General features: G+C 37.8%; 1 protein-coding gene across 16 annotated transcripts in view; it reads left to right on the top strand.

Annotated features, from left to right (window-relative positions):
* LOC127848902 (uncharacterized) overlaps window positions 1–15,103 on the top strand; it is a 54,783-nt gene that overhangs the window by 35,429 nt on the left and 4,251 nt on the right. For all 16 annotated transcript variants that reach the window (XM_052381577.1, XM_052381576.1, XM_052381592.1 and 13 more), the window contains 5 exons: window positions 33–140; window positions 5,698–5,818; window positions 6,884–7,060; window positions 7,404–7,452; window positions 12,172–13,087. In XM_052381577.1, coding sequence (XP_052237537.1) covers window positions 33–140; window positions 5,698–5,818; window positions 6,884–7,060; window positions 7,404–7,452; window positions 12,172–13,087 — 1,371 coding nt within the window. The remainder of the gene's footprint in view (window positions 1–32; window positions 141–5,697; window positions 5,819–6,883; window positions 7,061–7,403; window positions 7,453–12,171; window positions 13,088–15,103) is intronic.

The raw sequence follows: 15,103 nt of genomic DNA, 5'->3' as shown, positions 1-15,103 counted from the left end.
GTCCGTTTATATTACAATGTGTTCATCCACAGGCTGCCACATTTGAAGTTCTGCTTGTTAGACTGGCCTGTTTGTTTGACACGGAATCAAACACGATGATGTTTGCAAATGGAAAACTGTTCAGACGACAAACAACTGGGGTAAGCTATTGTTAGTGTGTCTACATGTATGTGTATGGTTAAATCATATGGGTTTTTTTATTACATGAGATGGTATGTGTATTTGTCTGCTTGTGTCATTTTACTTAGACCAAAAATAAGGAAATGCATGTATGAGTCTTTTGAGAAAACAAATTATGACCTTGCTTACTGGATTTAACCCTTTCAGTGCGGGAACCGAATTTTGAAGGCCTGTGCAAACAGTTTGGATCCAGATGAGACGCCACGTTCTCAGGATCCAAACTGTTTGCTATTCCGATAGTATTCTTTGAAAAAAAAATCGAAATTAGAAATTTAGCAGACAACATTTTAGCAGATGACAAATTTCCCAGCATGCAAAGGGTTAAAAGTAAAGTTTTGTCATCTGTGTTTGATTACTATCTTTTTTGCTGTAAATAAATGAGACTAGGAGCATCATCTGTTCGGCATGAACCCAGGATCGAGGATCGAGTTTGGCCTACTTTCTGGCCTAACTTGCTGTTTTGACAAGGAAGGACCTGTTACTTAACTTTGAACAATAGTCGTCGGGGCAGTGGTAATTCCTAACCATACATCCACCCATCATTATAATAGACAGACTGATGTTTGCTAAACAATGCTCATATTCCTCTTGAACTATTGTCCGGGATCAGGCTGTCGTCAATTTAGTCATTTTCAGAAATGGTGAGAATGTCCTAAGAAAGTTTTAATTTGATAAAATGCACAACTTCAACTTTGTCTTTCATTACAAAGTTTTAAGTACAAATCTAGGCATTTTGTACAGACAGGTCGATGCACAGAACGTAGTTTCTGTAATGCAACGACTAAATTCCAATAACAAGTCTAGCACTTCTGCCATGTTTGTTTTGTATTTATTAGCAGGTTTTAAACAACTTGTCAAAACATAAGGAGCTGTTTGTTAGCATTTACTTATAAACGATGGTTGCCTGCAAGCTCTTGTGAGATCAGCAGTCTAAACAGATAATAAAAAGATTACCATGCTAGTGATTGTGAAATTGGATGTTTATCTGTTTTGCTTATTAAATCGACAAAGATGAGCATACTAGATCTACTTAGGTAAAAGTCTGTGTTAAATAAAATTACGCGTACATGTTACACTGTAATGCCTTCTTCTGATTGGTTCATATTTTAAATCAGTTTCATGACATGGCAACAGGGCAGTGATTTTGCGATTTAAGCAGAAGTTTAACTGAAGAATTTATGCCTTTCTTACTTCAATTCGAAGATATTTTTGAGATAAAAATGGACTTCTGAACTAAAACATTATGAGTTGGTAATGTTATTTTGCAATTTTACGCAAATTGATGAAAATTTAAACTTTCTGGTGTCCACCACATAATTGACTTTTCCCCGATAAAACTTCCAAAGAATTTAGCCAATATAAATAGTATCTCTAAATTATTTGCGTGTCTTCTAAATAAGACTAGTCCCAGAAGGGCAAAACAGCATTTACGCTTAGACAGCTTTAAGCCTAGTTTGTAATTCAATAGACAAAACATGTCGCATTCTTAAACAGCTTTAAGCCTAGTTTGTAATTCAAATGACAAAACATGTCGCATTCTGGGAAATGTTGCCTAAAAAATTAATGTATGTGTGTAAAGGTTCATCCCAGATTAACTTGTGCAGTCCGCATAGGCTGATAACGGACAACCTTTTCCGCTTTTATGAAAGTTTACATTGAAAGAAAGTCTCTTAAATGAAAATCCATTCAAGGCATAAAGTGTTGTACCTTATTACCGTGTATGGATTCAGGCTAATCTCATTCAAGGCAAAAAGTGTTGTACCTTATTACCGTGTGTGGATTCAGGCTAATCCATTCAAGGCATAAAGTGTTGTACTTTATTACTGTGTGTGGATTCAGGCTAATCCATTCAAGGCATAAAGTGTTGTACCTTATTACTGTGTGTGGATTCAGGCTAATCCATTCAAGGCATAAAGTGTTGTACCTTATTACTGTGTGTGGATTCAGGCTAATCCATTCAAGGCATAAAGTGTTGTACCTTATTACTGTGTGAGGATTCAGGCTATTCCATTCAAGGCATAAAGTGTTGTACCTTATTACTGTGTGTGGATTCAGGCTAATCCATTCAAGGCATAAAGTGTTGTACCTTATTACTGTGTGTGGATTCAGGCTATTCCATTCAAGGCATAAAGTGTTGTACCTTATTGCTGTGTGTGGATTCAGGCTATTCCATTCAAGGCATAAAGTGTTGTACCTTATTGCTGTGTGTGGATTCAGGCTATTCCATTCAAGGCATAAAGTGTTGTACCTTATTGCTTTGTGTGGATTCAGGCTATTCCATTCAAGGCATAAAGTGTTGTACCTTATTACCGTGTGTGGATTCAGGCTAATCCATTCAAGGCATAAAGTGTTGTACCTTATTACTGTGTGTGGATTCAGGCTAATCCATTCAAGGCATAAAGTGTTGTACCTTATTACTGTGTGTGGATTCAGGCTAATCCATTCAAGGCATAAAGTGTTGTACCTTATTACTGTGTGTGGATTCAGGCTAATCCATTCAAGGCATAAAGTGTTGTACCTTATTACTGTGTGTGGATCCAGGCTAATCCATTCAAGGCATAAAGTGTTGTACCTTATTACTGTGTGTGGATTCAGGCTAATCCATTCAAGGCATAAAGTGTTGTACCTTATTACTGTGTGTGGATTCAGGCTATTCCATTCAAGGCATAAAGTGTTGTACCTTATTGCTGTGTGTGGATTCAGGCTAATCCATTCAAGGCATAAAGTGTTGTACCTTATTACTGTGTGTGGATTCAGGCTAATCCATTCAAGGCATAAAGTGTTGTACCTTATTACTGTGTGTGGATTCAGGCTAATCCATTCAAGGCATAAAGTGTTGTACCTTATTACTGTGTGTGGATTCAGGCTAATCCATTCAAGGCATAAAGTGTTGTACCTTATTACTGTGTGTGGATTCAGGCTATTCCATTCAAGGCATAAAGTGTTGTACCTTATTACTGTGTGTGGATTCAGGCTATTCCATTCAAGGCATAAAGTGTTGTACCTTATTACTGTGTGTGGATTCAGGCTAATCCATTCAAGGCATTAAGTGTTGTACCTTATTACTGTGTGTGGATTCAGGCTAATCCATTCAAGGCATAAAGTGTTGTACCTTATTACTGTGTGTGGATTCAGGCTAATCCATTCAAGGCATAAAGTGTTGTACCTTATTACTGTGTGTGGATTCAGGCTAATCTATTCAAGGCATAAAGTGTTGTACCTTATTACTGTGTGTGGATTCAGGCTATTCCATTCAAGGCATAAAGTGTTGTACCTTATTACTGTGTGTGGATTCAGGCTATTCCATTCAAGGCATAAAGTGTTGTACCTTATTACTGTGTGTGGATTCAGGCTATTCCATTCAAGGCATAAAGTGTTGTACCTTATTACTGTGTGTGGATTCAGGCTAATCCATTCAAGGCATAAAGTGTTGTACCTTATTGCTGTGTGTGGATTCAGGCTAATCCATTCAAGGCATAAAGTGTTGTACCTTATTACTGTGTGTGGATTCAGGCTAATCCATTCAAGGCATAAAGTGTTGTACCTTATTACTGTGTGTGGATTCAGGCTAATCCATTCAAGGCATAAAGTGTTGTACCTTATTGCTGTGTGTGGATTCAGGCTTATCCATTCAAGGCATAAAGTGTTGTACCTTATTGCTGTGTGTGGATTCAGGCTAATCCATTCAAGGCATAAAGTGTTGTACCTTATTGCTGTGTGTGGATTCAGGCTAATCCATTCAAGGCATAAAGTGTTGTACCTTATTGCTGTGTGTGGATTCAGGCTAATCCATTCAAGGCATAAAGTGTTGTACCTTATTACTGTGTGTGGATTCAGGCTATTCCATTCAAGGCATAAAGTGTTGTACCTTATTACCGTGTGTGGATTCAGGCTAATCCATTCAAGGCATTAAGTGTTGTACCTTATTACTGTGTGTGGATTCAGGCTAATCCATTCAAGGCATAAAGTGTTGTACCTTATTGCTGTGTGTGGATTCAGGCTAATCCATTCAAGGCATAAAGTGTTGTACCTTATTACTGTGTGTGGATTCAGGCTAATCCATTCAAGGCATAAAGTGTTGTACCTTATTACCGTGTGTGGATTCAGGCTAATCCATTCAAGGCATTAAGTGTTGTACCTTATTACCGTGTGTGGATTCAGGCTAATCCATTCAAGGCATAAAGTGTTGTACCTTATAACTGTGTGTGGATTCAGGCTAATCCATTCAAGGCATAAAGTGTTGTACCTTATTACTGTGTGTGGATTCAGGCTATTCCATTCAAGGCATAAAGTGTTGTACCTTATTACTGTGTGTGGATTCAGGCTAATCCATTCAAGGCATAAAGTGTTGTACCTTATTACTGTGTGTGGATTCAGGCTAATCCATTCAAGGCATAAATTGTTGTACCTTATTACTGTGTGTGGATTCAGGCTAATCCATTCAAGGCATAAAGTGTTGTACCTTATTACCGTGTATGGATTCAGGCTAATCTCATTCAAGGCATAAAGTGTTGTACCTTATTACTGTGTGTGGATTCAGGCTAATCCATTCAAGGCATAAAGTGTTGTACCTTATTACCGTGTATGGATTCAGGCTAATCCATTCAAGGCATAAAGTGTTGTACCTTATTGCTGTGTGTGGATTCAGGCTAATCCATTCAAGGCATAAAGTGTTGTACCTTATTGCTGTGTGTGGATTCAGGCTAATCCATTCAAGGCATAAAGTGTTGTACCTTATTACCGTGTATGGATTCAGGCTAATCTCATTCAAGGCATAAAGTGTTGTACCTTATTACTGTGTGTGGATTCAGGCTAATCCATTCAAGGCATAAAGTGTTGTACCTTATTACCGTGTATGGATTCAGGCTAATCCATTCAAGGCATAAAGTGTTGTACCTTATTACTGTGTGTGGATTCAGGCTATTCCATTCAAGGCATAAAGTGTTGTACCTTATTACTGTGTGTGGATTCAGGCTAATCCATTCAAGGCATAAAGTGTTGTACCTTATTGCTGTGTGTGGATTCAGGCTAATCCATTCAAGGCATAAAGTGTTGAACCTTATTACCGTGTATGGATTCAGGCTAATCCATTCAAGGCATAAAGTGTTGTACCTTATTACTGTGTGTGGATTCAGGCTAATCCATTCAAGGCATAAAGTGTTGTACCTTATTACTGTGTGTGGATTCAGGCTAATCCATTCAAGGCATAAAGTTTTGTACCTTATTACTGTGTGTGGATTCAGGCTAATCCATTCAAGGCATAAAGTGTTGTACCTTATTACTGTGTGTGGATTCAGGCTAATCCATTCAAGGCATAAAGTGTTGTACCTTATTGCTGTGTGTGGATTCAGGCTAATCCATTCAAGGCATAAAGTGTTGTACCTTATTACCGTGTATGGATTCAGGTTATTCTCGGATGACACTGTACGATCATGCATTAAGACCGGTTTTCCCAAAATGAGGCTTCAATGTATTATTGTGCAAGTTAGCTTGACCCAGATTTTAACCTCATTTCAGCTGTCTACCAGCGTCGGCTTCCTTCTCGATTCCATGTTTGACTTTGCCGAGCGCTTCAACAAGTTCAACCTGACCGACGAGGAGCTGGCTCTCTTCTCTGCTGTAGTTCTACTGTCCCCAGGTGAGTGCTTGCTCAATTGTGTCTTGTTCTGTGAAAATTGGGCAAAATGCATGTGCGTAAAGTGTCGTCCCAGATTAGCCTGTGCAGTCCGCACAGGCTAATCAGGGACGACACTTTCCGCCTTAACTTGATTTTCGGTAAGGAGGGACTTCCTTGAAACTAAAAATAACATGAAAGCAGAAAGCGGCGTCCCTGATTAGCCTGTGCGGACTGCACAGGCTAATCTGGGACGACACTTTACGCACAAGCATTATGCCCAGTGTTCTCAGAAGGCGACTCAATGAGCCTTCTGGCAGTGCTTATGGTGCCGGCAATTTTTCATAAATAATGGAGCTACAAACTTATATTTTTTGCATTTCTATCAAGTGCATATCTTTACCTGTTGCAGTAGACAAATATGGTGACTTATTTTAATAAGCACTCAGCGAATTGACAAAAAGTTCTGACTCTTAATTGTCATCATTTTCTAAATTCAAATATTAACGTTTAAGCATTGATTTAAACCCTTTCCCACTCAAAAAAAAGTGAACATGGCTATATGCAACCAGCATAAAACCAGAACAGGCTTGCAGTCACTTGCTTAGGTTTTATGCTGTTTGCCGCTCATCAGTATATTAAGATTTGATATGAAGCCTTAATTATTTTATTTGTTTCTAAAGTATTTCATATAATTGATTTTCTAAGGGACTACAAAGCTCGTAAAATGCGTATCTAAGAGGTAAAGGTTAAGCACACAAAATGAAGTTTTCCATGAAGACACTTTGAATATTTTTTTTCATTTTCGTTATGGGAATGTTCACCTTAAAGCATCGACTTTAACCCTTTCCCACATAGATGTTTTTATGCATTTGTAGTCCATTAGAAAGTTACATTTAATTAAAAACCTTTCTTACTAAATTCAAGTTTTAACGGCTTCATTTCGAACCCTTAGTTACTGATGAGCAGCAAACAGCATAAAACCTGAACTGACTGCGAGTTGCTGGTTTTATGCTGGTTGCAAAAGCCATTTTCGCTTTGCTTCTTATGGGTGAAAGGGTTAATAAGAATGGTGTCCTATTCTTGTAGATCGTCCTGGCCTGCGCCAGCTAGATCAGGTGGAGAGGATCCAGAGCAAGTTGACAGAGAGCCTTCAGAACATGGTGAACACCAACCACCCTGAGGACAACACTCTGTTTGCCAAGCTACTCATGAAGACTACCGACCTACGGACACTTAATACTCTGCATTCAGAGAAGACCGTCGGTGCGTATATCACTAGGAGTGTTATTACTTGTCCTTTCACTCTTTTTCCTCCCTTTTAATATTAAATAATTTTAAAAAAAGTTATTTACTCTCTGTACATATACAAATGAAGAGTTTAGTGAGTGTGAAACGGTAGCTCTGAGAGGGGTAGGGGGATTTTTGTACCTGTGGTTGTTAGAAATCACACCCCTGTCAGTGACTGATTCAAATTGCTTAGGATGTGATTTGTCGTCCTTTAAGCAGATATGATCCTTTTAATTTAGTTTTCATAGTTTGTCAGTTTCGGTAACAAACTTGCTGTTTATGGTTTGCTTCTCATTGGAGTGAATGTTTTCTGTTTCAGGCCAGGGTGACAAGGGAGAAGATTTAGACCAGGGGGAGGGGGACGGCAGGTCAGTAGGACAGAGCTCATTAACAGACTTGCTAGCTGAAATAATGATGTTCATTCAATTGCATGATCTGATATGTTCAAAAATCAAATGAACTGCCAGTTTGTTTGAAATAAGTATTTCAAATAACTTATTCAATAGTATTCAGAGGTTTAAGACTCTCGTGTATTTATCCAAAAACTAATTAAGCAAGTTATGCTTAGTTAGTTTTTATGCTCCCCCAAACTGTTTGGTGGAAGCATATAGTCGCCGCTTCGTCTGTCCGTGCGTGTGTCCGTCTGTGCACAATTTTTGTCCGGGCTATTTCTCAGCAATTAATGACCGGAATTCAATTAAACTTGATAGAAAGCTTCACTACCAAGAGGAGATGTGCATGTTATCAGCCAGTTCTGGTCGGATAATTTTTTTACAGAGTTATGGCCCTTTGAAATTTTCCATTAACTGTACATATAGTGCACAGGCATGGCGAAATTAGAAAAAATCTGCCGGTCATCCGGACAGGCATTTCAGAAAATGTGCCGGTCCGGAGAAAATTTAGCCGGACCGTAAAGCAACAACAACTTAACTAGAAAATTCAAAAATGGCAGCGATCACATCTTGATCTCTTTATTCAACCGGCCCTTAAATTGATTTTAATCGCTTAGAGGTTACACTGGCAGCTAATTGGTGTTAATCGGTTGTGTAATGTCAATCATGTTGTGAAAAATTCGCGTGTCAGTTTTTATTACATGTATTCCCTATTAGAACGGTTCGGTGCGATAATTTCAATAACGTATGTGCAAGCCGAATAATTATCAAATTTAAGTTATTCGAAACGATTTAAACATTCTTACTTTAATATGATTGCAGTTTGGAGCGGCTGTTAAAATATACTGCGCACAGTACAAAACACGTTACCTGACATTTAATGATTAAGGCATTTCATTTTTCAGAACGTTTACTAGTAATTAATTAAATAAAAAAGACGATTTATTTACATGCTAACGCAGTGTAATTGTTAACAGGGATTCATTTTCATTTTTGACCAGTATCAGAAAGTCCCCGGGAAGCACGTTTTTTTACATGGCACTGCATATGATGCAATAAAAACATTTCTTTGTACATGTATCGTATTGCATTCAATCTAAATTTAAATTCGCTCGTCCAATGAAAGCTCTGCCCCATAATGCACTGTACTCTTTACACTTATGAAAAATGGCGTATGCATATGGTTGTGTTGATCACGATACCATATTTTATTGTCCTTATCCTACTCGAAAAATATGTAAAAGCTATCAAGATCTTTTTTGTTAGAACGCAGTTGGCGATTTTGCAAACGAGTTTAAAGTAGGTGTTGTGTAACAAGTTGGATTTGCTAATTGTACGTAACAAACCTACAGCAAACATCAAAACAACGAGCGATTTCATTTTCATGATGTAGTAAGCGATTTGCTCTTCGAATTTTCAACTTGAAAAAAAAAGATTTGTTTGCAATCATTTCACATTTTGCCGGTCACCAGGACCGACATTCTTGTTAAACCTGCCGGACCAAATTGAAATCTGCCGGTCAGGACCGGCGGACCGGCAATTTCGCCAAGCCTGAGTGCAATTCTTGTCTGGGCTATTTCTCAGCAACTAATGACCGGAATTCAATGAAACTTTATGGTATGGGAAGCTTTACTACTAAGAGGACATGTGCATATTATCAGGGGGTTCTAGTCAGATGATTTTTATGCTCCCCCAACAAATTTTTGGGTGGAGCATATAGTCGCCGCTTCGTCTGTCCGTGCGTGTGTGTGCGTCTGTCCGTGCACAATTTTTGTCCGGGCTATTTCTCAGCAATTAATGACTGGAATTCAATTAAACTTTATGGGAAGCTTCACTACCAAGAGGAGATGTGCATATTATCAGCCGGTTCTGGTCGGATGATTTTCACAGAGTTATGGCCCTTTGAAATTTTCCATTAACTGTACATATAGTGCAATTCTTGTCCCCCAACTACTGACTGGAATTCAATGAAGCTTTATGGGAAGCTTAACTACTTTGAGGAGATGCGCATGTTATTTGTGGGTTCTGGTTAGATGATTTATTTAGAGAGTTATGGCCCTTTGAAATTTTTAAGTTGCTAAACCATCCATTGTATTATTTTGTCCAAAGTTATGCCCCTCAAAACGTTTCCTTTTATCTGAATATATAGTGCAATATTGTGACAAAAAAAACTTTGGGGAGCATCACCCGTCTCCGACGATTTCTTGATTTCAAAGATATGTGTCTTGTTCTGTGAAAGCTGGTCATAATGCATGTGGGTAAAGTGTCGTTCCAGATTAGCCTGTGCAGTCCGCACAGGCTAATCAGGGACGACACTTTCCGCCTAAACTTGATTTTCGGTAAGGAGGGACTTCCTTGAAACTAAAAATGCCACAAAAGCGCAAAGTGTCGTCCCTGATTAGCCTGTGCGGACTGCACAGGCTAATCTGGGACGACACTTTACGCACATGCGTTAAGCCCAGTTTTCTCAGAACAAAACACATATGAACATACTCTTTGTGACTTTGTGTACTGTCATGCCTCAGGAGAAATACGAGATACACATCGGTTACTATTAACTAGGGATGCAAGAGGTTAACCGGTTAACCTACCAAAATGACCAGTTAACCGGTTACATTTTCGGGAAAAGGTTAACCTGGAAAAATATTTAATTATGTTTTTTTTTTCAAAGAATGATTCGTATGATTTCACATTTTTCGTGTGACATACTGCTTACTTGCGCTGGTGACTAGTTAGAACAACATGCCGCACCATCGACGGTAATAAATAACGTGTCAACAAGGTAATAAAGTAATTAATCAATACCTTTGTGATACAAATAGGGGGTACGTTTTGATAACTTACACTATTGTTTTTTGACTCGCTAAAATTTAACTAGCAAAGTGCGGTGAGTCGGAACTCGAATACGTAATTAATACGTTTAATGAACTCGAGATAAAAAACATTTGATACATTGGACGGCGTATTTTGATTTTTTGTTAACCAATATCCAACACTGATTGCTCGCAAAAATACCATGTTTAAAAGTAACAATTTTATCAAGAATTGCATTTGTAGTTAAAATCTTGACCAGTTAACGTTGTTTTTGTTTATCAAAAATTAATATCATTATGATAATTTACGTGGAACGATTCCACCGTTTCCGTCCGAAGTTTTATTTAAGAAATCAAATTATTAACTAATTAAAAATTAAAGATCAATTAAAAATATTTAAAAAGTAAAACCGTTAACTTAAGTATTTGTGTAAATGCTTAAAATGTGTGCGCTTTGGAACGTAAACAAACATATCAGTATTTGAGATCATAATACTTAGTTACTTCGCTATTAAATAAATGTACTAATTATCTTAGATTTTCAACTTACATTTCTTTCAAAATTAATTTAATTTGCATTTGTGTCCTTTATTTTACCCACATTTTTTCATTGTATAATAAAAATCAAACGATACTACTTCGGCTACAAACGATAAAATGCAAACAACAAAATATGCAATTATCGAATAAGAAGAGATGCGGATTCGCTGAACACACATTACCCACTTAACGTCGGAAAGGGAAAACACATTTTTATATTAAGCCAATTTGAGTTTTATAAATTAAACAGAATGAACAAAGGAACACACCATTTTTGTGAGCGATACGACGCGAACATAATATAAGCGGCCAAACCAAAAATAAGTTAATAACACGTGAAAATAAACATTGTTTATTTCTTTATTTTTTTTCTCCTATGCATTTGCACAGGAAAAATAAATTAAATATATTGCATACATTTACACAATTATTAAAATAAATTGTATAGTACATGTTCTTATGAAACTGGCATGTTATCAACGCAAGCGATTTCAAATTTGAAATTACTTTTGTTTCTACAGCGCGATTCGAACGGTATGACTTTTGTTACGTACTATAAATCATTTTAACTACTTAAGGCGTTTCAGTTAACCGGTTAATAACCGGTTACGGAAAAAGGTTAACTGGTTAATGATTTTTGTAACCTCTTGCATCCCTAGACTCACATAATGTATGTCACAGAAGGGCAAAGTGAAAATGGCTATATGCAAACAACTTTAACAGATACAGCCTGCGAATGTTGCAAATGTCCGCCATCTTGCAATTTTAAGTGATCAATAAGCAATGTAAAGCACTGCAATAACATATTGTAAAGCAATATGTCAACCATATTATAAATTGATTAGGTAATTTTCGCGTTTTCATTTTTTGCAGTCAATCAACATGCATACTTATTCTATTTCATGTGAAAAACATGTACATGTTTTCGGACTGTCATTTTCAGATACAAAATTGTTTGTCAATTTTAATTTATTTTGGATGTTCTTTTTAACAATTTTATAGAATGATAAATAAACATGCTGTGATACGGATGGTCTGGTTTATAATAAATCGCACTGAAATCACCAGAAATTGCAACTAGAAAGACTATAAAAAAATACATAAAGCTAAAGCTCTGGGTTTTCTCATTAAGAGGTCTGTGGACCCAGCCACCCGGCTCAATTTTAGGGATTTTAAATTTGGGAGAATCGACACTAGTAAGTAAGGTCTTAGATCTAATTTGTTTGTTTTATGGCAACAAGTCGTCAAATGTGAGTAGTAAAGGATTAATATTATCTTGTTAATCTTATCTTTAGTATCTTCTTCTTATTATTATTTATAACATTTATTCTTGCCTCTTCAGATCAGGTGATTCCACGCCTACAGACTCGATGTCGTCAGTGACAACATACAACTCGTGTTCCACACAAGACATTTCCATGTACGACAGCAACAACTCTCTAATCCACCCATCTGTGAGATACCCCGACGCAAGCGGCAGTCAGCCTGCGCAGGTTGTTCTGAAGACGCCGTATGGAACTTTCTATCGCGAGGACACAGGCTACTACGGCATGGTATCAGACCAGCCGCGGCGCAGGTGCCATACGTTGGACCGAGACTCGCAGATCTCACGCCCTCGACTTCACACTATCGAGGAAGGCTCACGTAGACGCTACACCATGGACCGAGATTATATATCAAAAGTTGTTGGCAAGTTGAGTGACAGGCTCGAGTCACGTACTCACGTGAATAGCATGCCATGCTCTGTGAATAACTCAAACGCTTCATCTCCCTTGCCTATCCTGGAAGAGCAATACTCGTTCATCAACAGAAACTTCATCCCGATTTCCACGCCAGATTCCAGTGCATGCAGTTCAAGGACGAGTCCGTCACACCCAATACATAAAGACATGCTTCAGCCGTTTGTTTCCTCGCCAAATTCACCGTCCCGGCCCAGGTCTGATTCCTTCGGAGCGGAGGATGCGTCTCAAATGCGACCGCGCTGTGCCAGTTTCCACGTCAACACGGATACTGTGAATGGAGTGCATTCGCGGCAATATGGAACCATGGAACACGAGTACCTCAGCCCGGATGGACAGACATATCAAATGCCGGCAGAAATGCGGCGCGGGAGCGTGGGGGCGTCTTATAATCTTCACGCGAAGAAGAAGTCCCTTCTGGTTGACAGGCATCCAGCCTACCTATCTCAGCTCCCCGATGCAGCCTTGTTCAGAAAGATGGATAAGCAGAGGTCACCCCTGGCTCATGAAGACATGCAGGTAATAACTTCAAATTTGCACAAACAATATAATGTTATTCATATGACATGTTCATGGTTGGAAGTGTTCAAATAGCAGACTGGGATCTTTTCCATAATGTATGGAGAAAAAAATCTGTTTCTACAGATTTCATTTGCTTTAAGAGATTTCAGACAGTTGGGTGCAGTTTTCAGAATGAATGAGACAAGCAGTTTCGAAGAACAATTTGATAATTGACCTGACATTTGACCTGAAAATAATTTGAGAGCAAAATGTGTATGCAGGTTTTCAGTGATGAAAATAAATTGAAGATATTTTGAATTAGAAACAATTATTTTAAGGTTGTTAAATTTAAGGCAAAGGTCTGTTTAATTTAAACCCGAGTGTAAAGTAGGACATATTGTCATTCAATTGGACTTGGTTTATCTGTTCAATTGGTGGTGATGGGAAGGTTTAATAATTGTAGAAACGTAAATACTTCTTGTAGCCCAGGTATTGAACAGCTGATTTGACCAGTCTATTGGAAACCAGTGTTTAAGACATAAAGTCAGTTTCAAAGGATAACTTCTTTAGGCTGATAAAACCTGCCTTTTTTCAGACACATATTAACACTCTGTATCAGAGGCTTTGTGTCTAATGACTATTATCAATCAACTGTTCCTTCACAGTCAAAATTTGCTTGATATTGCACAAATCTGGTGATTTAAAATCAGGGTTGAAAATGAAACACCAAACACCATATTATAGTGCATGCAAATGTCATACAATTTGGAATTGTAAATGTTTTGTTGAATCGTCCAATTCACTAATTTAATTTAGAAGTGTATGTAACTTAAATGTTAAAATAGCTGCCCTTGCAACACTATATGTCATGAAAGTCTTGATCCTCTATATTTTTAATGTAACATCTTTGAAAGTAACTTAATATCTATTTATATACAATAAAATATTTCAATATACCGTAAAATATTTCAATATACTACAACAAATTTGAATATACTGTAACATTATTATACCCCCACAAACGAAGTTTAGGGGGGTATATAGGAGTGAACTTGTCGGTCGGTCGGTCTGTCTGTCGGTCCGTATTAAGTGTCCGCTCTCTAATTCAAGTACTTTTCATCCTATCTTCACCAAACTTGTTCAGAAGTTGTATCTACATGATGTCTAGGCCAAGTTCGAACATGGGCCTTGCGGGGTCAAAAACAAGGTCACGGGGTCACTTAGTGCGTTTTAAACATTCAGCATGTTGTCCGCTCTTAATTCAAGTAGTTTTCATCCGATCTTCACCAAACTTGGTCAGAAGTTGTATCTAGATGATCTTAAGGCCAAGTTCGAACATGGGCCTTGCTGGGTCAAAAACTAAATAACGGCGTCACTTAGTGCTTTTTTTAACATTCAGCATGGTGTCCTCTCTGTTATTCAAGTAGTTTTCAACCGATCTTCACCAAACTTGGTCAGAAGTTTTATCTAGATGATCTGAAGGCCAAGTTCGAACATGGGCCATGCCAGATCAAAAACTAGGTCACAGGGTCACTTAGTACGTTTTACACATTGAGCATGGTGTCCGCTCTCTATTTCAAGTAGTTTAAATCCGATCTTCACCACACTTGGTCAAAAGTTGTAACTAGATGATGTGTAGGTCAAGTTCGAACATGGGCTATGACTTGTCAAAAACTAGGTCACGAGGTCACTTAGTGTGTTTTAAACCTCACCATGTTGTCCGCTCTCTAATTCAAGTACCGTAATTGCTCTATGTTTTCGGACACTTAAAAATAATTATTTTTTTTCGTGTCCGAAAACTTAGATACTAAAAGTATTCACAAAATACAGGTGTCCGAAAACTTAGAGTTGAAAATTTAAGTGTCCGAAATAGCGTCAATTGTATCAACGACTACGGGTAATAGCACGCGCTTGTAAAATACCATGCTGTATAGTATAAATTACAGTTATATGTGTTTGCATTGCATTTTAAATAATTTTAAATGCTTAATTTATTTGACAGATCGTTACTACAAGGTATTTCTTTGACCAACG

Source organism: Dreissena polymorpha, chromosome 10 (genome assembly GCF_020536995.1).
Source record: "Dreissena polymorpha isolate Duluth1 chromosome 10, UMN_Dpol_1.0, whole genome shotgun sequence".
Taxonomy (NCBI): Eukaryota; Metazoa; Mollusca; class Bivalvia; order Myida; family Dreissenidae; genus Dreissena; species Dreissena polymorpha.
The sequence above is the reverse complement of the archived record's forward strand: the minus strand, read 5'-3'. Positions and strand labels throughout refer to the sequence as shown.